Genomic DNA, 24,535 nt, shown 5'->3' on the forward strand with positions numbered 1-24,535 from the left:
CTCCCAGGGCAGTGGTGGCGAACGCCTTTAATCCCAGCACTTGGGAGGCAGAGGCAGGTGGATTTCTGAGTTCGAGGCCAGCCTGGCCTACAGAGTGAGTTCCAGGACAGCCAGGGCTATACAGAGAAACCCTGTCTTGAAAAAAACAAAAGCAAAAACAAAAAACAAAACAAAACAAAAGTGCATGAGTGTCTGTCCTTGGTGGACAAGAGCATCAGGTCTCATCAGCTAGGACTAACAGAGGTGTTTTGAGAGCTCTGAGTCTGAAGTCAGCAAATGGAATCAAACTGTGTAACCACTTGTCTCTCCCTCTCTGCTGTAGTGCCCAAGAACACTGAAGTTCTAGGGCTATATACAGCATCTGCAATGGCATCCGTCCAGCAGGGTGATAAACACTCAAGAGGCTTTGCATTTATGAAGACGGGTCCTCCACCTGTGCTTATCTCAGTATTGCATTTGCTTCCTTCACCCCAAACTTAACTGGGACACGCCCCACAGCTAGAACCTGAACCACCTGTGGGATAATGATCTGGAGTCTCAGGAGGGTGAGAGGACCTAACAAGCCCTTAGGCTGCAAAGCTCTGTGTGGCCAGCAGAGGGCAGTGCTATGCAAAGATGGGAAGCTAGCCAAGTGAAGACAAATTTGACATTGGGTACCTGTCCATCTTATCCAGGGTCGGCACTAGCCTAAACCATAGGAAAAGCAGGAATCCCCAAATTCAATTCCCTATGTAGTTATAAAGGATTCAGAAAAAAATTGCTCCAAAATTTAGTCTGTTCCCCCCTTTCTTTCTTTCCTTACCTCTCTTTTTTTGCCCCTCATTCTTGCTCTTTTCTTCTTATTCCACTTCAACATATTTAAAAGTATTTTTTTAGCCAGGCAGTGAGAGCCTTTAATTCTAGCACTCAGGAGGCAGAGGCAGGCAGATTTCTGAGGTTGAGACTACCCTAGTCTATAGATCAAGTCTCAGGACAGCTAGGGAAACCCAACCAGGGAAACACTGTTTCAGGATGAGGGTGGAGGGTGGAGTGTAGGTGGTGGGTGGTGAGGAGGTATGCTTTCACCAATTAGCCATTTTCAAAATATAGACACTTTTATATATACGTTTTTCACTATGGAGTAATCGTTCCTTTTCCTTTCCTATTTTGTTTTTCTTTTTTTGTTTCCTGGTGTTTTCTTCCTTGTTTCTTCTTAGTGTTTTGTAGTCTCCCCTCCCCCAGCCTGAAATCTGCTTGCTCAGGGGTGGAGCTTGCCGCTCAATCGTTCTGCCACGCCCACTGCTGGAGCTTGCCTCTTTGCTGTTCTGAAGCCATCACGTGTTCACCTGCAACCTTACTCCTAGATTATTTGGCGGGAATCGGGCCCCTCCCACTTCCTTCATAACGGAGTGCCGGAATAGTAAACATTGAACCTTGAGCAGAGAGCCTTGTCTTGGTTCCTTCCTTATCTCGCGCAGCCTAGCCCTTTTTCTCTTCCAGGTTTCCAAAACGCCTTTCCAGGCTAAAACCCAGGCCTGTGATCTGCTGGCCGGACACAACAGTGTTTGATTTTCATAGCTTTTAAAACCACTCATAGCCGGGCAGTGGTGGCGCATGCCTTTAATCCCAGCACTTGGGAAGGAGAGGCAGGCGGATTTCTGAGTTCAAGGCCAGCCTGGTCTACAGAGTGAGTTCCCGGACAGCCAGGGCTACACAGAGATACCCTGTCTCGGGGGAAAAAAACCCAAAACACCTCTCATATTTATCCTCTTCTTTCAGTGATGTAGTTTTACTATATACAAGTGCTTCTTAATCTTCCTAAGGCTGCGACCCTTCAATACAGCTCTTCATGTTCTGGTGACCCAAAACCATACAATTATTTCATTGCTATTTCATAACTGTAATTTTGCTACTGTTTTGATTCTTTGTTTGTTTGTTTGTTTGTTTGTTTTTTGGTTTTTGGCTTTTCGAGACAGAGTTTCTCTGTATAGCCCTGGCTGCTCTGGAACTCACTTTGTAGACCAGGCTGGCCTCGAACTCAGAAATCCGCCTGCCTCTGCCTCCCGAGTGCTGGGATTAAAGGCGTGTGCCACCACGCTCGGCTACTGTTTTGATTCTTAATGTAAGTATTTGATATTCAGGATATCTTACATGCTACCCCAAGGGGTTGTAATGCACAGGTTGAAAATCACTGCTTTGACATTTTTCTTTTGGTATTCCTTTCGTCTTTTCTTTTTCTTCCTAGTCTCATGCACTTTCATTATTCCCTCTGCAAGATTCTCTTCTGTCATCACCAACACAGGAGCCAGTTCTTGCCTTTTACTCAGATTTTCTTAGAATCTCAGAACTTGGGAGACATATTTAGGGTGCTCTCTGAGTTTGTGGCCAGTCTGATGTATATAGTGAGGTCTAGGGTAAGCAAGGCTACATAGTGAGACCTTGTCTAAAACCAACAATAACAAACAAACAAACAAAAACCCAAAGAAATGGGGAAGAACAAAGCCATTTGGCTCTTCAAAAGAATCCAAACTCGGGTTGGTGATACAGCTCAGAGGTTAAGAGCACTGGCTGTTTGCACAAAGGTCCTGAGTTCAATTCCCAGCAACCACATGATGGGTGATTCACAACCATCTACAAAGGGATCTGACGTCCTCTTCTGGTCTGTGGGTGTGCATACAGATAGAACACTCTCATTAAAAAAAAGTTAAAAAAAAATCACAATTCCTCAATACAGGGATACTGGAATATGTAATATGTAATAAAGACTTCAAGAATTTACTGGTTAAAAAAAAAAGATCGTAGACAAAAAAAGAAGATACAAACAAGAGGAGGCGTTCAATCCAAGACCTGGAAAGAAAAGGCAACAATGTAGAGGGGGAAATCCAACAAAATAGTTGTGAAAATCAGCAATGTGGATTAAAAAGTCAATAATATTGAGGGGAAATTAGTGATACAATTTAAATATTTTAAAAAATAGAAATGTTGGAAATGAAATACTCAACAGTGGAAATCATTAGTAACAGATCACATGAAGCAGAAGGAAAAACATCAGGGGTCAGGCCAGGTTGCTGAAATAGTATATTCAGACTCCAACAAGGTAAAAAAGGGGTCAGCAAAATGGCTCAGTGGGGGAGGTGCTTGATGCCAAGGCTGCTGACCTGAGTGAAATCCTTGGGACCTGCTTGGTGAAAGGCAAAAACTGACTCCTGTAAGCTGTCCTCTAACCTCCACATGTATGACATGGCATGGACGTGCACACACAGAGACATGTGAAAATTAATAAGTGTGAAGATGACATTGAAGAATTCTGAGATATAATCATGAGCTAGAAGAAGAAACTAAGATAAACACTAATGACATAGAGAATGCACTCAATAAAATTATAGCAGATAAATTCCCAAATCAAAAGAACGAGACATTCAAATGTGAGGAACCCATGTATGTACAAAGAAAATATTAGAATCAAGCTACCAAAAATGCAAAGGGAAGAAATAGTAAAAGCCGTAAAGGAAAACTTCCAACTCAATTATGAAGCAAGCATCCTCTCAGCAGTTTCCTTAAAGCCTAGGAGAGCAGGATTCCTTGGCGTTCAGAAAATGCCTGCCAAGCAAGCATTTGTATGCAGCAAAACTCTCTTCTAAAGTTGGTAGAGATATACTAGCACATCAAGACAAGCTAGCCAAGGCAGTTCATGACTACCAAGCCAGCACTTCAAACAATCTAGGAATTCTTACTATACACATAATACAGAAAGACAGCTTCAATCAGGAAATAAAATTTTATGAGAGTAATAGATGAACAAAGAAGAGTCCAGAAGAAATCCATCATGCCTGACACAGTAAACCAGCAAATTTCCCCTACTAATAACTGAGAAAGAAAAGATCAAACAATAGTTCAACCAACCAGAAAAACAACCAACAAAATTTTTCAAATTACTGACCATCTCTCCATAATAACTTTAAACAATCAAAAAACCAAAAACCAAAACAAACAAAAGAACTTTAAACAAAATGGCCTCAGGTCACTCATAAAGAGATATGGACTCCTAATTTCAGAAAGCAAATAATAATGTACATATAATATCAAATGATTTCATTACCCCACTCTCACATAACATAGACAGGTTCTAGATTACAAAGCAAATCTTAATGTGTAAGATTCTTTTGTATCTTATAGAATCATAGTGGACTAAACTAGGAATGAGTAACTAGAGAAATGATATAAATATATGGAGACTGAATGATGCATCGCTGAGTGACTGAGAGGTCATTGAAGATATCATGGAGGACATTTAATAATTCCTAGAATTAAATGAAAGCGAAAGCATATTCACACAGCCATTGGAAGAAGTTAACAGTTCTAAGAGGTTTTGGCTGACATAAGACTTTTACTTGTATCCTCTTTAAGGTCAGCAATCACATCTACCAGTAAACTTTTAAAGTATTTATCCTGTGTTTTCCCTATTTCAGTAAACTATTGAAATCTGTGGAATTTAGTAACTGTATTTGAAATCATAGAGATCCCAAATAAATAACATAATGATGGACCTCAAGGGCATAGAAAAGCAAGGACAAAGCAAATCCAAAAAGTACTAGACAGCAAGAAATAATAAAGTTCAAGGCAAGAATTAATAAATGGAGGGGAGGGGGCTGGAGAGATGGCTCAGCGGTTAAGAGCACTGACTGCTCTTCTGAAGGTCCTGAGTTCAAATCCCAGCAACCACATGGTGGCTCACAACCACCTGTAATGAGATCTGATGCCCTCTTCTGGTGTGTCCGAAGATAGCTACAGTGTACTTATGTATAATAATAAATCTTTAAAAATAATAAAATGGAAGCTAAAAGAGCAATATGTAGAATCTACCAGACAGCTGATTTTGGAAAAGAAAAAAAGAAAAAAACCAAGACCAACAATCAACAAACACCTAACCAAACTAAAAGAAGAGTGACAAGATTGCAATTTATAAAATTCATGAAAGGGGGAGGTGGAGGTTAGCAATGATTCTAGAGAAATCCAGAGTCATTATTGAATATACTGAAATTTTATATCCCAAAGAACTGTAAATTCTAGAATAAATAAATTCCAAGATGCATATGAGCTGCTAAAATTAAATCAAGAGGATATTATCATGATGCAGGGTGAATATGATCAAAATCCATTAGACGTGCATATGAAATTGTAAAATAATAAATAAAAATGACTTTAAATGATACAAAAAGACAATAAATAACTCATTCGAGAAATGGATAAGAATCAAGCCAGGAATTTCCAAGAAGAGACAAACGTGTAAGGCCAATAACTACATGGAAAGCACTATCTCACGAGTCCTTAGAGGCATGCCAACTCAAACACCACCAGACACAAACAGAGCCTAAGTCTGAAACAATTCTAAAACCCTAACAAGCATTTGAGTGTGATGGGCATTCTAAAACAATGAAAGTGACACTTTACATTGGCGTGGTCACTTTGGAGACCCTTTGGAAATAGAAGGGAACCTATGATCTGTCAATGGCACTCCTGAGGATAACTTAGGTCAGTAGTTCTTACCCTCTTATGACCCAAGCAACTCGGTTCCTTTTCTTCACCTCCCAAGTCCTGGAGTAAAAACCATAGAGGTCTGGTGTGGTTCTAGGAGTGGACCCATGTCTTGCTGTATGCTAAGCAAGTATCATTTAACTGAGCTACAATAGCCAGCCTCCAAGATACTTTCAAACTCTTAAAACTTACTGCAAATGGTTTTGGTTTTTGTTGTTGTTGTTTTGGTTTTTTGAGACAGGGTTTCTCTGTGTAGCCCTGGCTGTCCTGGAACTCACTTTGTAGTCCAGGCTGGCCTCGAACTCAGAAATCCACCTGCCTTTGCCTCCCAAGTGCTGGGATTAAAGGCGTGCGCCACCATTGCCCGGCAACTTATTGCAAATGTTAAACAACGGTGGTTTACATGAATTGTATCTATTGATGCTTACCAGACTAGAAAATAAAATTGAGGAATTTTAAAAAACTATGTGTTGTCATCTAAAAACTCATGTTCATATGAATAATACCTTAAACAATAGTTTTTACCCAAAACAAATTTTTCATGAATAAAGTGGCATTACTTTACATTTCTGTAGATAGCTTTAGCATTAATAGAAGACAGCTGAATTTTATTTCTGAATTTGTAGTTTATGTTTTTGAGTGAGATATATGAAGAATAGAGGGATCACACTCATACAGATTTGAAAAGGTTTAGAAAGGGCTTTTTTTTTTTTTTTTTTAGCTAAGTTCAACATATCCTCATGATATCTCTGAAAAACGTAGGAGCTCACTCACCTCACTATAATAAAGTGTAAATATGACATACTTATAACCACCATTATATTCACTGGAAAAAACACTGAAAGCATTTCCTCTAAATTCAGGAATGGCACAAGGATGTGGCTGTACTGTGCTCTTGTTCATCATATTGTGTGTCTTAATTAGGGTTTCTATTTTTGTGATGAAAAACCATGGCCAAAAGCAACTTGGGGAGAAAAGGGTTGGTTTCATCTTCTATTTCCAGGTAACAGTCCATCACTGAGGCAGTTAGGATAGGAACTCAAACATGGGAAGAATCTGGAAGCAGGAGCAGAAGCAGAAGCAGAAGCCACAGAGGGTGGTGCTACTAACTGGCTTGCTCCTTGTGGCTTGTTCAGTTTGCTTTAGTATGCCACCCAGGACCACTTGCCTTGGGGTAACAATGTCCACCATGAGTTAGGCCCACCCACATCCATTGTTCATCAAGAAAATATCCCACAGACTTGCCCATGGGCCAGTCTGGTGGAGGCATGTTCACAATTGAGGTTTCTCTTCTCAAATGACTCTAGTTTGTGTGTCCAGTTGACAATAAAACAAAAACAGAAACGAAACCCTAACCAGGGTTTTGTTCAAAGTCTTAACTAAAAGACTAAGACAAGAGTAAGAAAAGTGGATACATATAAGAAAGGTTCGTGGGCTGGAGAGATGGCTCAGTGGTTAAGAGCACTGACTACTCTTCCAGAAGACCTGAGTTCAATTCCCAGCAACCACATGGTGGCTCACAACCATCTGTAATGAGATCTAATGCCCTCTTCTGATGTATGTCTGAAGACAGTGACAGTGTGCTCAGATGCATGAAAGGGAGAGAGAGAGAGAAGGGAAAAAAGGAATGTTCTTAATACTCTGGAGTGGAAACAAGAGAAGCAGGAGATCATCGTCATTCTCAGCCATGTGGAGTGCTCTAGGAAAACCTCAGATACCTGAAACCCTGTCTCAAAAATATCAGTCAAATTATTCCTATTTACAGATGACATGATTGTATACTCAGTACTTAAAAGACCCTTGGGGCTTTACCAGAAAACTGCTACACCTGATTGACACTATTAACAAAGTAGCAGAGCATAAAATCATAGTACTTGTTTTTCTGTATGCCAATAGTAATTTTTTTTTTTTGTAGCAACGATCTTTTATTGGGGGAGGGTTTATCAATCCTTCTTGGCCACCGCCTTCCTCATGGCTGCCAGCACGTTGCTCAGCTCCTCCCTCTTTCTCTTGGCATGGATGTGTGTGCCCACCCTCTTCTTGAAGAACTTGAGTGCACGCTTGTCCTTGGATACTTTGAGCAACTCCATGGCTCGCCGCTCATAGGGCGCGAAGCCGCACACCTGCCGGATCATGTCCCTCATGAACTTGGTGTGCTTGGTGAAACGCCCATGGCGCGATCTGTGTCTTGGCTTGCTGACGTTTTTTGTCACCTTGTGGCCCTTGTTGAGGCCCACAGCCATGGTGCAGCGCAGGGCCATGGCTGCTGCTCTCCAATGGCAGCCAGGATAGGAAGAATAGTAAAATATTTAAAAGAGAAATTATGGAAAGTATCCCATTCCCAGTACCTTTGTAAAGTATGAATAAACCTTCCCAAGGAGATGACACACCATTATAAAGAAAACTTTAAGACATTAAAGAAGGGGGCTGGAGAGATAACTCTTCCAGAGGTCCTGAGTTCAATTCCCAGCAACCACACAGTGGCTTGCAACCATCTGTAATGAGATCAGATGCCTTCTTCTGGTGTGTCTGAGAAGAGCTACAGTGTACTCACATACATAAAATAAATAAATAAACAAATCTTTAAAAAGACATTAAAGAAAGAAATTGAAAACCCCAGAAGATAGAAAGATCTCCCAGGCTCATGAATTGGTAAAAGTAACATTGTCAAACAGTTATATTCCCAAAAGCGACCCACAGAATGAATGCCATCCCCATTAAAATCCCCCCACTTACTCCCCGATTAAAATGTGCAGAACTACATAAACACAACCTTAAGGTTTACATGGAAATACAACAGACCCCCCAGTAGGCAAAGCAATGCTAAGAAAGAAAAAAAGAGCTGGGGGTGTCACACTACCTGATCTCAAATTATATTACCAAGCATGGTAAAGGCACAAAGACATATATATATAAAGACAAATAAAATAAGAGGCTCAGAGCTACAGTTAGCTATTTTTGACAAAGGAGACAGCCTCTTTAACAAATGGGACAGGGAAAACTTGATTCCTACAAATAGAAGAAGGGGAACCTCACCCATATCTTTCCTGGTGCACACAAATCAATTCAAACTGGAATAGTTCGAAGACCTTAAAATCAGACCTGAAATCTTGAAACTGCTAAGAGACAGCATAGGTAAAACATTTGAAGATACAAGCATACACAAAGGTTTTCTGGAAAGGACACTAAGAGCACAGGAAACAATCTAAGAACTGACAAAGTAAGATTACACATTGCAAAACAGCTTCTGCACGATAAAGGGAGGGAGAGTTAGCAGGATATAGATAGACAGGGAAAGTGAAAGTGATTTCTCTAAGACAGTGGCTTGTTGATCCCGGACAACATTGTGAAGAGTGTACTGGTGGTACTTGGGCTGGTGTCTAAACCAGACTAAAAGAGGAAGAAGGGTTTCTAGCTCTGGGGCTCCACCCATCCCAAAGGAAACAATTTGCTTGCTTCGATAAAGCGGATACTTTCACTTTCTCTGTGACTTGGTCTTTTGTCTTTCCCGAATATTCAAGTTTATTCAAGTTTGTCCACCACCTTATGGAATAAACTTAGTGATTCCCCTACCTCACTACTGGCTCCTCCATTACAAAAGGCAACAATCTGGGCTGGAGATGAGCGGCTAAGAGCACTGACTGCTTTTCCAGAGGTCCTGAGTTCAATTCCCAGCAACCACATGGTGGCTCACAACCATCTGTAATGGGAACTGATGCCCTCTTCTGGTGTGTCTGAAGACAGTGACTGTGTGCTCATATACATAAAATATATAAATAGTTCTTAATACTTTTTTAAAGATCTATTTATTTTATTTGGTTTTTTTTTTTTTTTTTTTTTTTTGGTTTTTCGAGACAGGGTTTCTCTGTATAGCCCTGGCTGTCTTGGAACTCACTTTGTAGACCAGGCTGGCCNTTCGAGACAGGGTTTCTCTGTATAGCCCTGGCTGTCTTGGAACTCACTTTGTAGACCAGGCTGGCCTCGAACTCAGAAATCCGCCTGCCTCTGCCTCCGGAGTGCTGGGATTAAAGGCGTGCGCCACCACCGCCCGGCGATCTATTTATTTTAATGCTTATAAATACACTGTAGCTATTTTCAGACACACCAGAAGAGGGCATCGGATCCTATTACAGATGGTTGTGAGCCACCATGTGGTTCCTGGGAATTGAACTCAGGACCTTTGGAAGAGCAGTCAGTGCTTTTAACCGCTGAGCCATCTCTCCAGCCCTAAATAGTTCTTAAAAACAAGAGGCAACAATTACTAAATTGAAGACAGCCTTCAGAATGGAAAGAAATCTTCGTCAGCTACACATCAAACAAGGAATGAATATTTAAGACATATAAACAACTATAAAGCTAAACACTAAGAGAACCTCCAGAGTGATGCACATCTTTAATTCCAGGACTGGGGAGACAGAGGCAGGAGAATAATGACTGTGAGTTCAAAGCTAGCCTGGTTTACAGAGTGAATTTCTGGACAGCCAGAACTACATAGTGAGGCTCTGTCTCCAAAATAAAACAGAAAAAAAACTAATTCATCCAGTCAATAATTGATTGGCAAACTTAATAAATATTTCTCAAAAGAACAAAAATACCCAGTAAATATATATTTTTAAAAGTGCTCAGCATTCTTGGCAATTTAGGAATACAATTTAAATCTACATGACAATCTCGTTCATCTTGGTCAGGACAGCTATCTATCCTACAGTAAAAAACAAAAACAAGGGGCTGGTGAGATGGCTCAGTGGGTAAGAGCACCTGACTGCTCTTCCGAAGGTCCAGAGTTCAAATCCCAGCAACCACGTGGTGGCTCACAACCATCCGCAACGAGATCTGGCGCCCTCTTCTGGAATGTCTGAAGACAGCTACAGTGTACTTACATATAACAAAAAACAAAAAAACAAAAAACCAAAACAGACAACAAACACTCATATGGATGTGTGTCAAAGGGAACCCTTACACACTATGAGTGGGAATATAAACTGGTGTGAACATTTCAAACATGGACAAAAATAGAGCATCACAGAGAATGATAAGTATCCATGGCAGGTAAGAAATTGGAAGCATCAGATGTTGAAACATCAAGGTTCATTCAATAAATAGTTTCCAGAAACACTTGCTGTCTCATAAGGATGCATCCAGTGTTGGGACACTTATGCAATGCCTAATTCAGAATAAAAGGATTTATCACATTTTTAGAAGTCACACTGGTCACTGTAGGCCTGACCAAGAAGTACTAAGACTTGAGCAAACAGCTTATGGGAGGATGATGGCTACTGTCAATTTGAAAAAACAAACAAACAAACAAACAAACAAACAAAACAAGTATTACCTAGGAGATGGGTCTCTGGACATGTCTGTAAAGGACTATCTTGATTGTGTTAATTGAAGCTGAAAGACCCCATCCACTGTGGATGGTACTGTTCCCTGGCTGGGATCCTGAACTGTGCAAATGGAGAAAGAGAGCTAAGAAGAAGCAGGGATTCATAATTGTCTGTTTCCTAGTTGTAGATACACTACAGCTAGTTAGCTAGTTCCTTCTGGCTCCTACTGTCTTGACTTCTCTACTATGAAGAAGAGCATTATTGAAGCAAACCAGAATTGAATGTCTCGCTTAAGTTGCTTTTGTCAAAGTATTTTATTACACAACAGGAAAATGAACTAATTCAGGGAGGTAAAAATGTAAGAGGTGTAGATGTTCTGGGAAAAGAGTATTCAAAACAAAGGGCACACATTAAACAAGGTTCCTAATGGTAGATAGGGATGTGGTGTTTTCAAAACGAGACAGCCAGTAGAGTAGCCAGCTGGAGTAGTGGCAGCAAGGCATAGAAGAGGGGAGTCAAGGAACATTTAAGAATGGAGGTGGGGAGGATGGCCTAGTTGGCCATCAGTGGGAGGAGAGGCCCTTGATCCTGAGAAGATTCTATGCCCCAGTATAGGAGAATGACAGGGCCAGGAAGCAGGAGTGGGTGGGTTGGAGAGCAGGGGGAGGAGGGATGGGGGAGGGGATAGGGGATTTTCAGAGAGGAAACTAGGAAAGGGGATAGATAGCATTTGAAATGTAAATGAAGAAAACATCTAATAAAAGAACATCCATTTGGGTAGGAATTTCATAAATTCATTGTTTTTAATAGCTGCATACTTGAGTGAGGTAACCCAGCCACAAAAGAACACACATGATATGCACTCACTGATAAGTGGATATTAGCCCAGAAACTTAGAATACCCAAGATACAATTTGCAAAACACATGAAACTCAAAAAGAAGGAAGACCAAAGTGTGGATACTTCCATACTTAGAAGGGGGAACAAAATATCCATGGAAGGAGATACAGAGACAAAGTGTGGAGCAGAGACTGAAGGAATCACCATCCAGAGACTGCCCCACCTGAGGGATCCATTCCATATACAACCACCAAGCCCAGTCACTATTGTGGATGCCAACAAGATTTTGCTGACAGGAGCCTGATATAGCTATCTCTGGAGAGGCTCTGCCAGTGCCTGGCAAATACAGAAGTGGATGCTCACAGCATCCATTGGACAGAGCACAGGGTCCTCAATGAAGGAGCTAGAGAAAGGACCCAAGGAGGTGAAGGTGTTTGCAGCTCCATAGGAGAAACAACAATATGAACTAACCAGTACCCCACAGAGCTCCTTGGAACTAAACCACCAATCAAAGAGTACTCATGGAGGGACTCATGGCTCTAGCTGCATATGTAGCAGAGGATGGCCTAGTCAGTCATCAATGGGAGGAGAGGCCCTTGGTCTTGTGAGGGTTCTATGCACCAGTACAAGGGAATGCCGGGGCCAGGAAGCAGGAGTGAGTGGGTTGGGAAGCAGGGGGATGGGGGAGGAGATGGGGGCGGTTCGGAGGGGAAACTAGGAACTATTTGAAATGTAAATAAAGAAAATATCTAATAAAAACTAATGGAAGTAGGGAGCTGGAGAGATGGCTCAGTGGTTAAGAGCAGTGACTGCAATATATATATATATATATATATATATATATATATATATATATATATATATATTTCAGAGGTCCTGAGTTCTATTCCCAGAAACCACATGGTGGCTCGCAGCCATCTGTAATGGATGCCCTCGTCTGGTGTGTCTGAAGATAGCTACAGTGTACTCATAGAATAAATAAATCTTTAAAAAAAAAAAAGGAAAAAAAAAACTATAAAGAGCACTGACTGCTTTTCCATGGGTCCTGAGTTCAATTCCCAAAAGCCATATGGTGAATCACAACCATTTGTAATGGGATTGGATGCCTTCTTCTGGTGTGTCTGAAGACAGCGGCCGTACTCTAAGAATGGAGGGAGGAGCCAGGGGGCATGTACCCTTAATTCCAACACTTAGGAGATCTTAGAGAGTTTGAGAACAGCCTGGCCTACAGGGTGAGTTCCAGGACAGCCAGGGGTATACAAAGAAACCCTTCTTGAAGAACAAAGACAAAAAAAAAGAAAGAATAGAGATAGGAAGATCTTGTTGTAAATAGACATTAGGCAGGCACTCTGAGATAAATTATGTTCTCCTTAAAGCTATGTTCAAATGTTCATCCCTGGGTCCTGTGAATGTGATTTGATTTAGGAACTAGAACTTTTTGGATGCTAAGACATTAAGATGACATCCTTTTGTATCAGCATGAGCCCTCAGCTACCAACTGGTTTCCTTGTAAGAGGAGAAAAATTAGGACACAGACATACTCAGAAAGGAGACAGTCACATGAAGACAAAATAGATACATAGAGAGAACGCAATGTGAACACAGGCAGAGAATGGAATGATACATCCAGAGGCCAAGGAAAGCCAAGGATTACTGATAACAGCCAAGACCTAGGAGAAACAGAATCTCCCTCAGAGCCTCTGAAAAGAAGCAGCCCTGTATGATCTTGGCTTTGTTCTTTTGTGCACTGAAAACAGTGAGAGAATAAGTATCTATTGTTTTAAGCCTCACACTTCGAGGTAGTTTGCTACAGCAACCCTGAGAAAGAGACGCAGTGAGCAAGTCTAGAAGCAGTTTGGTGAGTGCAATAGTCCGGTGAAGAAATCCCAGGCACCAGGATCCAAGTGAATGATGATGGAGACAAAACAGTAAGAAACAGGTTCTAGATTCATTGTGAAAGTACAGCTCACATACTATGCTGAGATATGAGATGTTGGGTATGATTAACGTTACCTATTATTGTTATTACCTATATTAATGTTTAGAGACTTATGTATGTACAATACAGGTCTTTAAGTTTACATATTTTCATTGGTTGGACTATCACAAGTTTGGGGCTCTGAAACTAGAATTGTTTTATATGCCCTGCTTTGTTATGCTCTCAGAAAGTAAATCATGTTGGTTCTCTGAACCTTAGTATCCTACATGGTAAAATGAGAAGGTAGGGTTCCATTGCATGATTTGTAATTCAGTTATTATCAAGCCAAGTGCCTTGTCACCTCAGTACCAGAAAAGGTTACAGCGGACAGTAAACTGGTGTTTAACTTTCATATTCGTCTAAGATGGTTGTAGTATTGAAAAATGAAATTTTCTGTCCCCATAATTCTTGACTGTCATTTGATACTTCTAGGACATGAAGGAGTAAGACACCTTTGAAACACAGACCAAGGTAATCTTCTCCCATCCTCCCCACCCTCCCCCCAACCTCATCTCCACCAGGAATATAGTAGTAGTGTGGAATTACTTTAAAAGACTTGGAACTTCACCTGAAATAAAGGTTTGGCATGATTGATCTTAAGATTCCAAATCCTGTTTTCCATCAGTGTAGTCATATTTACATTTTTAGGATAGTAATGGAATTATGGAGCAAGATAATGATAGCTACAATTTTTTTCCTGGGGGGATTTACTGCGTCCTGTGCTGTTCTAAGGACTTGAAACTGATTAACTTACTCTTCACAACACTCTTATGAGTGAGATACAACTACTACCGTTGCGCAAATGGGGAATCTAACACATAGAGCAATCAAGAAAGACTCCTTTATTCTATTAGTAATGGATGCCATAGCAAGCAGAAATAAACGGAGCCCTTTGAAGACAAGGAAAGCCACTGATTAAAAAAGAGGCAACTTGGAAATTTAGTATCAAGAAGCTCATGGAATTCCACAAGCCAATTCTGTCAGGATCTTTAATAAAACACACAGTGACATGAGACATCTACCTTGTTGACTTTGGTTCTCCAAGGAGGCAAAGGCAGCCAGAGAACAGGGCCTCGGGGCATCTGAATGCAGCCTTGCCAGTTCCCAAACACCTGTTAGATCCGGTTCCCAAGGTTTGAATTTTCAAAAAGTAGCTCCTGTATTGTTCCCAAGTCACTCACCTGTTAGGTCTTTTAAATTAGATTGTCAGTTTTAAAATGAACTTAAACCATCTTTCCCTGGAGACCCCAGAGCCGTCATTTCCCTTTCTTTCTCTTGGGTCCAAGTAAAGACCAGTTTTTTATTTAAAAAAAAAAAAATCCCCCATTACAATATCTGGTGCCCGCAAAACCCCGTGTTTCACAGCCTACAGTCTCGGCCCGGCACGGGCTATAAAATTTACACTGTGCAACCGACTAATCAAAGCCTGAGGAGACCATTTATTTGTTCCACAAAATAGCATGTTTGGAATAAATAATATGATCAAAGAGGCGGGGTTTTGTCACCCAAGAAACCCCTCGAAAGTTGTGAGGAAGCTTTAAAACTTAAAGAGGAAATTTGGGTGACTGGGGAAAGCGAGTGTTTTTTTTTACCCTGAGTATAGTGTAAACTAGTTGTCCTCAACGTTTTTACATTCAAATGGGTTCAAGAACAACTTAGGCAAATTCTTGAGTGATAAATGGAGACAATATTGATGGAGAGACAGGCCTCATTTTTCACACAGGCACAGACAGGTTCTGACTCAAGGTTCTTTAGTACTAGTACTTTGTCTAATGTAGAACTTCTGGCTAAGCCATTGGACTGACCTACGACAGGTACATAGGGTAGAGATGGGGATATGATGCAACTCCCACATTATTAGCAACCCTGACTCCAACCTAAGAGGTCTTCCAAAGCTAATCCTTCATAACATCCTGGTACTAAATACCAAATCTAGGGATTAACCCTATGCAACTGCCTCTCCATTTCTCCACAGTCGGTGGTCACATAGCCTTGAGTATCTTCCAGATCTATTCTAATAGTCCCAGCGTTGCATGGGTTTGCCTAGCATTTTCTTGACCCTTCCTATTCTGACTCAGCGTCTTCTCCCTGCTTTCCTATTTCTTGCCTGGCAGAAGCCAGCACAGTGGCCGCCCTACCGGGCATGCTCAGTGCTCTGGTCCGGCCTTGACTCCCTGACTAGCAGCAGTACTCAACCTGCAGCGACCGGTCCCTTCAGTGCCCGGTCCCTTTAAATCCATCCGCCTGGTTGCTAGGCAACAGTGCGGCCCGCGCTGGAGCTGCACTGCAGAGGCTCTGCCCCGGGCCAGCCTGGCCGGGTCGTGGTGGCTAGCACTGAACAAGGGGCTGCCTCCTGTCGGTAGTGACCGGCTTCGGGGAAGAGTGGACAGGGCTCTCCAACCGCACCCGCGCTTCCAGGTACGTCTGTGGAAGGGACATCCCGGGTTCCCCTGGCGCGCCCCTCTTTACCCCCTGACTCTCCCAGCAAGAGGGCGGAAAACCAAGGAAGTCCCAGCAGCAGGTTTTTTTTTTTTTTTCCTCTTGAGAGCCCCAGGCTGGAGCTAGCGTGTGTTTGGAAAGAAAAGAAACAGGGCGTGGGAAAGGGGTTGTGGACAGAGAAGTGGGGTCAAGCTTATCCATTCACCCACTAGCTACAGGATCTGGACTGGGGAGGTGAAAAGAGTCACCTGCAGTGGGGGTTCTAACAACATCTTGTTCCTGGCCACCTTCTTTTCCATAGAAGCAAGGATGGCAGGAGTTTCAGTTAACCATTCACAGAGGAAAAATCCCCAAACTATGCATATAAAGATACAGCTTTATAGCAAGAATGTGACTCCCATAGTAATAAAGTCTAAGCCTTGGGAACTCAGGGGACTCCGTATCTTTTCTTCCAGAAGGGATAATTTCACACTAATAACAAAGAATTGAGGATCATAGCCATACACAGTGCCGAGTTTTCGGTGGTACTTTGTTTCTCTCTCCATATTGGCCAAACAATAGAAGAGACATTCTGTTCAGGGAAGTGGGCACTTGACCCATATGTTAGAACCCTGAAAGATGAAAGCAAAAAAAAAAAAAAAAAAAAAGGCGGGACCATTTCTCTGTGTCATGTTTTTACAAATTAACTCTACTCGAAGGAGGGAAGCCAGGCCTAGGTTCCTGCCCTGTGACTCTTGGTAGGCACATTGTAATCAGCAAGCTTCTGTCTCCACCACAGGTGGCTTGTCTGTTAAATACATGCTCAGGGTAAAGAGATAACCGTGGTGAATGCAGTATCAGTGTGGCTCTTGACCCACTTGACATTTGTATTGCCTGAGGGAGGAAGACAGTAGCATAACACTTGGAAAAATGGCTGAAAACTTAGAAAGAGAAATGACTTCTGTCTGGTGCCACATTGTAGATAGACTCACAGACTTTCTAGGTGTAGCATCTGTGACTTGAATGGACACTTCAGAGACTAACATGGGTTTGGGACATTCTTTAAATTATATTTCCTGTAGGGAGGTGGGGGGGGGGTGGAGTGTTTTTTCCAGCTCAAGCTGGAGGAGACCAGTGACATCCGGTCTAAGACCTTGGACCTCAGGAAGGGTAAGTACAGTTGTTCTGGCTGTTATCTCATCCTGGGAGTTGAGAAGCTCAGAGTCTTGCCCAACATAAACCTTCAACTTTGTAAGCAAAGCATCATTCATCCCTGTCAGCACACTTCCAAGACGGCCTCATAAACGGTCAAAAGAAAAGGGCCCTGAAGACTTGAGCTAAGTCAAATAAACTTCAGGGGAAACATGAAAGCCCTTGCCTTAAAATGTCATTCAGGGAAGTTCGTAAGCTAGGGAGGACAGTATAGATTTTCCTTTTTCCTTCTTAAAAACAAAACCCCAAAATAACTCAGTTAAAATCATTGTTACCAGATACCAGTGTGACCAATATACTTAGCTCCAGGTCTCAATGCTCACCGATGTTAACAGAAAAAGGGAATATGACAGATAGATGTGAAGTGGGGGAAAAACGAATTTACTTAATAGTTTTGGAGAGAAAAAGCTCAGCTTTTCCCAAAGCCAGTGTTACAGGTTCTAGACACAGCAGGGAATCTCCATATGTAGATTTAGCTGTGAGCCCCAGGTTACTGCTGTCTGGGATCAGAGTGCTTGAGGAGGGCCATTTGCTGTTAACCACCTGTGAAGTAGGTTCCTTACCCCTGTTCCATACCTTAAGAATCTGCAGCTTCTGGGAAGGCGAGTCTTGAGCCGTTCTTAAAGGTGAGCACCAGCATAGCTTGCCACAACCTGCACTTAATCCTTTCTCTAGATTTGCCCTTTCCGGCCTGCCCTCAGTGTTGTCTAGTAAGTCATAAAGATCCACTGGGGCTGCACACAGCTCACTTGGGGTTTCATTTTGTTACTGAGTGGTTTTTTACAACCTAGTGAAAGAGGCTGGGGAATGAAAAAGGTCCCCTCAAGGAACCAGGTCAGAATCTTCTGTTTCCTGCCGGAAAGCAATGGGAATAGGGGGAAAGTTACAACCCTTTCTTACTTTTTTCCCCCTTTCTTTCTTTCTTTCTTTCTTTCTTTCTTTCTTTCTTTCTTTCTTTCTTTCTTTCTTTCTTTCTTTTGAGACATAGTCTCACTCCGTATCCCTGGCTGCCCTTAACTCATTATGTAGACCAGGCTATCCTTAATTCACTATGTAGACCAGGCTGGCCTCAAATTTAGAGATCTACCTCCTGAGTACTGGGATTAAAAGCATGCACTGCCATGCCTAGCTGAGGAAAATATTTTCTTTTCCTATTTTGGCTGAGCAGTTTTTTTCCCCCTGGGAGTCAAAAGAGTGGAAAACATCCAAAGATAAAGAGAGGGTGCTTTTTGGGCTGAGGGGGTGGGAGGATTTTTTTTTCATCTGATGGTCCTTGGGCAATGACTGAAAGTCAGGACTTGTTTTGTTTTGTTTTTCCAGACAGGGTTTCTCTGTGTAGCCCTGGCTGTCCTGGAACTCACTCTGTAGACCAGGCTGGCCTTGAACTCAGAAATCTGCCTGCCTTTACCTCCCAAGTGCTGGGATTAAAGGTGTGCGCCACCACACCCAGCTTTTTTTTTTTTTTTTTAAGACGGATTTATTTCATGTGTATGGGTTTTTGCCTACATGCACAGATATGTGCACCACATGCATGCCTGGTGCCATGGATCCCCTGGAACTGGAGTTCCAAACAGTTGTGAGCTGCCATGTTGGTGCTGGGAATCGAACCCAGGCCCTCTAGCAACAGCAGCCAATGTTCTTAACTGCTGAGCCATCTCTTCAGCCCCAAAAGGGGACTGCTTAGTTGAGGGAAGCTGAGGGGCTGAGTACTGACAGAAGTTGCTCAACATGGGTCAGGGGATGATCATTACCAAGAATCACACAGGTTTACTGGGAAGAAGGACCTTTGTGAAGTGGAGAAAACCTTCCCACATCCTCCCAGAACCGCTTCCCAGTAATGCCTACCTGTGCCGGGGAAAAGCAATTGCATTTGCAGACAGAGATATACCAAAAGAGCTCTGAAACTTTCAAGCCAAATTCTAATGTAAATGGAATAACGAAACTGGGGTGGGGGGGACGACTATATTGGAGTTGTATAAGAAAATTTCCCAAAGCATATGATTTCAAATACAAATATTTTAGAAAACAGATAATTAAGTTTTCTATGCACCTTTTAAATGGAAGTTTCCTTCCCAGAGCCTGACCTTGAAAATGAAAGAGAGGTGGCTTTATTGATTTCTCCTTTCCCAATAAACAGTAGCATATCATTTCCCGAAGCTATGTAAGGATAGATATACTTTCACCTAGTATTTTCAATGATATATCCAGAGAGTCTTAATAAATGACCATTCTTGGCTTAGTCCTCAACATTAATATTATGTTATTAATTCATTCTTAAGTTGTTTCATCAGTGACTCCAAAATTCTTTTGTAGAATTCTTGATACTCAAGTGACACTCCTGTTTCAGCCTCTCCCGTCCTCCTCTGCCTCTTCCTCCTCATTTTGGTTCATTGAAGACATCTTTAACACAGATCTTCCCCCCACCTCCCGAGACAGAGTTTCTCTGTGTATCCCTGGCTGTCCTGGAACTCATTCTGTAGATCAGGATGGCCTCAAACCAGAGAGTCGCCTGCCTCTGCCTCCCAAGTGCTGGGATTAAAGGCGTGTGCACCACCACTGTCCGGCTTTAACACAGACTTTTTTTAAAAAAAAAAAAGATTTATTTATTGGTATATGTAAGTACATGGTAGCTGTCTTCAGACACACCAGAAGAGGGCATCAGATCTCATTATGGATGGTTGTGAGCCACCATGTGGTTGCTAGGATTTGAACTCAGGACCTTCGGAAGAGCAGTCAGTGCTCTTCACTGCTGAACCATCTCTCCAGCCCCTTTGAGATCTTAAGCACAGAATTTACCATAGAGTTGCTTGGGGAACAAATAAGACATATCCCACACATGTTTCTCAAGGAAGAGTTTTCATTAAGTAGCCAACTATTTTAAAGGAAAAAATAATAATAATGAAGCATGAGGCCAGCTATCCCTTACTGTATAAAACTGCCAGCACAGAATAGTCACCAGAAGATAAATGGTAACAATTTCAGGTGGGATACTAGCTACAAGTGTCAGAAGTTCACTCTGAATTCGTGCCAGACACAAATGTAGATAGTTATATAATTATAGCAGGACAGTCCCACAGGCCTAGGGAATAATTTTTGTAGAAGAGCTCTGTTATTTTTGTCTTAGCTTTATTTTTTTTTTCCTGTCCTGTTCTGACTGGCTTCTTTAAATTGCTCATTTCTCTCGGGTCTCCTTCAGTCCTTCATGATTCAATGCAGAGTTGAGTAGACACACAAGAACAAATGTGCACTCTGACCAGCTGAAAGGGCATGTTTATACTTTCAGTAATGTTTTCCCTTCTGCTGAGGCAAATTACCTAGTGACGCGGATTGAGAAAAATGGCTGCCAAGCCAACGTGGAGGGGTGTCATTTTTAAAGCATGTCCCTTGTCCTTGCTCCAAACCCTCATGCCATGCTTGTTGTGCAGTAAAAACAAACAGCGCAGAAGAAGGTGCTACTAACAGCGTTCAACCCCACCTGGAGTTTTGCCACGCTCGAACTAAATGTGGGAACAAGTCCTTAAAGTCTGTCTTACCCATGAAAGAGAACAGAGAGCATCCCAGAGACCTCCTGACCCCGCCTGTGGGAGCCTGGGGAGAGGAATGCCAGGGAGCCTTTCAGACCTTTCTTTCTTCCCTCCCCTCCCCCATTCAGCCTTTCTCTCTCCTCTTGTGGCTCCTTAAAGGATAACCTAAGCTCTGCAAACAGTGGAATCCGTTCTTTCTGTCTTATGGATGAAGAAAGGGGGTTTTCAGATCACGCACTGACCTGGGAGACAGGACCTCAGTTTTATCACTAAAGGCTACTCGGCCTTGCTCGAGTCGCTCCGTTTCTCTGAGCCCAGTTATTTAACGAATGGACTCCTCCTGGTTCTCAGATAAAGTACTGGATTTCTAGGATTCATCGAAAGGGACATCCTTTCAGACACTCAGGAAATTCTCCAGAGGGACGGGGAAGAAAGATGGAGTAAACATGAAAAAGTAGGGGTGTGTATGCACCCAAGGTGTATGTACCATTAAAATTATTAATGAGGAGTTTTCTACAGTAACTTTTATCTGTACCCAGAAGTTCCTCTTAGATATCTCACTACTAGTGAGTCAAGGTATAAGGTGAGTGAGCTCACCTTAACTGTGCAGTTTTCACCTCCTTCCTCATCAATCCCACCAACATCCAGAATTAGGCAAAATCAGTCTGTCAGTCATCTCGCTGCCCTTGCTATCATCACAAGCTTAAAAAAAATGTTTTTTGTAACAGAGTTCTCTGGTCACATTTTGGTTTCTGAAGAGGTGTGGCTCACAAACTCACGCCAGCCTTGTTGCTCCTGCGTCAGCTTCTTCCCCTGATGGCTGTTGTTCCTTGACTCGCTTGTGTTCCTATTTCTAAAAAGGAGAGATGCCAGGATTGTGACCATCATTCCTTCCTGGGACAGGCATGTCATATAGACTGTTCTGCATTGTGACTAAAAGAATTTTTTTTAAAAAAGTCAGAAAATTCTATTTCTAGAGAAAAACCGCGATTCTGACAAATGTGCGCCAGGGATTTCTTGTTCTAGTTTGTCAATAAGAACCGGGAATGAAAACCAGGATTTGTTACACAGTAAAGAAACACCCTGTCACTGAGGAACAATTCAGCCCTGATTAGCTACTTCTTGAAGGCTTCTTTGTTGTTTGAGGGGCAGGGGAGTGTCTCCTGAAGGCCAGGCTGTTCTCAAACTCCTTTAGGAGCAACCAAGACTGGCCTTGAACTCCTGATAGCCATGCCTCCACCTTTCCCCAGGGCTGGAATGATGAAGCACGAGCTCCACACTGGCAGGAACTGCCCTGTAAAAGTCCTATACTTAGAACCTGTATAAGGAAAACACTTCTAATAGCATTTAAGATCGTCAACTGTTGACCTGACATCTCTCTATAAAATGGCTCTCAGAACAGAGAGAATTCCGTACACTTGGCAGGCTTTCCTAAAGGAGAAGCCTAAGGCTGGACCAGCAGGAATTCATAGGTCAAGGCAGAAGGGCATTTGGCAGAGTTAGTCATGAGGAAGTCTGTGCTAAGCTTTACCAGAAGTAGCCCACGTTGCATCAAGCCTTGAAGTTTCTTTTCTGTCATTTTAAAGAATGAACAAACAGTAGTTCTACCTGAGAAAACTGGTGGTGGGGCGGGGGGAGAAAGGCCAGACATTTTCAAGGAAAAGGCATGTTAACAATATTTGCCTAGTAATTCCAAAAGAATCCTTTTATTATTTAAAGCACTGTGTTTTCTGTGCATACAGGTGCCTTCTCACAGGACTGTCTACAAAGAATAACTCTGTGTGTTCACTTACTGATTCTATTTCATGGAATGGAAGAATTTTAGAGGTGCAGGTGTTTGTCGAATTTAGCTATGTTAGCCCTTTTCATTTATAAACTAACAGGAGGCGCAAGTTGAGGAGAACTGGCTTCCACATGTTCAGGCAGTCTCAGGGAGGAGGGGTTGGGGGGGCGAATCAATATTCTTAGTTCTTTCGACTACTCATGCATGGGCTAACCCATGGAGATAATTAGGCTTGGTTTTAAATTTTGTTTTTCAGGAAATCAAACAGGTACCCAGGAAAATGGATGCTCGAAGAAAGCACTGGAAAGACAATACGTTCACTCCTTTTTTAAACCAGCACGATTTTCAGGAAGCTGCTGCTCCACCCCAGCCTTTCTCCGAACAGTCATCTGCAGACAACCACAAGAGGCTGGGGAGAATGTCTAACTTTTCCATTAGGAACATTCAAGAAGGAAATAAATTCAAGAGGAAAGACTATTCTTCCCAGATAGCAAAAAGAGAACAAGATTCAAATTTAAGAGAGAGAAGGATGAACGTGTCAAAGAATGATGCAAATACCAATTCTGCCTTCTGGGACTCTCTTAATTTGGATGATGCAACGAAGGAAAGTTCACACAGAAGGGAGAGCGCCTCCGCGTGGAATAAGAAGAAATTGCCGGCCGCCACACAAGTCACCAGGAAGAAATGGACAGAAGCAATGCCTCCAAAACTCCGCCTGCACCTTCTGAACGAAGAGCTGGGAGAACTCAGCCTGAAATGCCGGGAGATTGAACAGGACTTTGAAAACGCCGAAAAAGAACTTTTGAACTTTAGAAAGGAAGCCTCCGTGAAAGCTGTCAATTTTCAAGAACCAGGGACAGCTGCTTCCAAGAAAGACCGGGAACTGCAAGCTTTAAAAAACGACCTGTCTGAAAAAGCGACAAACGTAAAAAACTTAACTGAAGAGCTCCAGCAAGCCAAAGAAGTCATGTACAGGTTGAACCTAGAGAACAGGAACTTGAAAGACGCTGTCAGGAAACTGAAGCATCAAACTGAACTAAATACTGCGCTCCTCAGAGAAGAAATGAAGTTGTTTTACGAGCTGGAGATGGAAAAGATCCGCTTGGAGCTGGGTGCCATCAAGAATGAGCTGAGAGTCGAGAAGACCCTAAGGGCGAAGAACAGCAGGGCTCTGGAGGTGCTTGGAAGACATGTTGCTTCAGTGGTAAGGTCGTCAAATCCTGCTGACCACTTTACTGGGAATGTTTTTTAAACTTACGAAAACAAAAAGCCTTTCACTGGGAACGCTATTGAGCCAAATCAATATTTATCGTGCTATATATATTTGTGTACTGCTAAAATGTATTTGAAAGCGTGTAATCTTTACTTCTGGTGAATCAGAACACCTACCAATTATGCAGATGCTGACTTCAAAGCAGCTGTTTCTCTTTCTGATGAAGTCATTGTGAGACTCTGAATGAAAAGTTCTAAACTCTCTTTTGTATGGGAGATATATATATATATATATATATATATATATATATATATACAACCAAACACCCCAAACTGATTCACTAGATCGTAGATGACTGAGCAGCACTGTGTGACCTTGTTAGCCATGTCCTTGGCACATCAATGTTTTCCCATCTGTGGTAATCAATGTGAACAATAAAAAATCTGTTTACATGTATAAGCATAAAATATGCCTGTGATTCTTGAAACAAACAAATATGCCTGTGAATCTTTAAGTTGCCGGGCCAAACTCAGCAGGACAGAAATGCCTCTGCTTTCTTTGGGGGGGGGGGTGTCCAACCTTAATTAAGCGCATGTAAACATGTCAGGAACACAGAACACAGTCTCAGCTGCTGATTTCCTCCTGCTTTCTCCTCGGACTTGGACGCACTTCCCATAGACTTCAAGCTGATTTCGAGTCATTGTTCTGATCTTTGCTAGAAGCCAGGCC

At 42.2% G+C, this 24,535-nt stretch overlaps 1 protein-coding gene and 1 pseudogene across 2 annotated transcripts; one reads left to right on the top strand and one right to left on the bottom strand.

Moving 5' to 3' along the window:
• Positions 1–7,457: 7,457 nt before the first annotated feature.
• Positions 7,458–21,432, bottom strand: LOC110287001 (annotated as a pseudogene).
• Ccdc160 (coiled-coil domain containing 160) lies at positions 14,097–24,267 on the top strand. Of its 2 annotated transcripts, none has more exons than XM_021153700.2 (2): positions 14,097–14,127; positions 22,850–24,170. In XM_021153700.2, exon 2 carries the CDS (start codon positions 22,874–22,876, stop codon positions 23,843–23,845), a length of 972 nt encoding a protein of 323 aa, XP_021009359.1. In that variant the 5' UTR covers positions 14,097–14,127; positions 22,850–22,873; the 3' UTR covers positions 23,846–24,170. The 2 variants fall into 2 exon arrangements, with proteins under 2 accessions (XP_021009359.1, XP_021009360.1); XM_021153701.2 differs by lacking the exon at positions 14,097–14,127 and adding an exon at positions 15,938–16,074 and having other exon boundaries at positions 22,850–24,267.
• The last annotated feature ends 268 nt before the right edge of the window (positions 24,268–24,535 follow it).

The sequence above is a fragment of the Mus caroli genome, chromosome X, assembly GCF_900094665.2.
Source record: "Mus caroli chromosome X, CAROLI_EIJ_v1.1, whole genome shotgun sequence".
In the NCBI taxonomy this organism is placed as follows: domain Eukaryota; kingdom Metazoa; phylum Chordata; class Mammalia; order Rodentia; family Muridae; genus Mus; species Mus caroli.

Bases quoted from the DNA above. Each gene is read 5' to 3' on its own strand.
- Ccdc160 (XM_021153700.2), top strand. From the start codon at position 22,874: ATGGATGCTCGAAGAAAGCACTGGAAAGACAATACGTTCACTCCTTTT.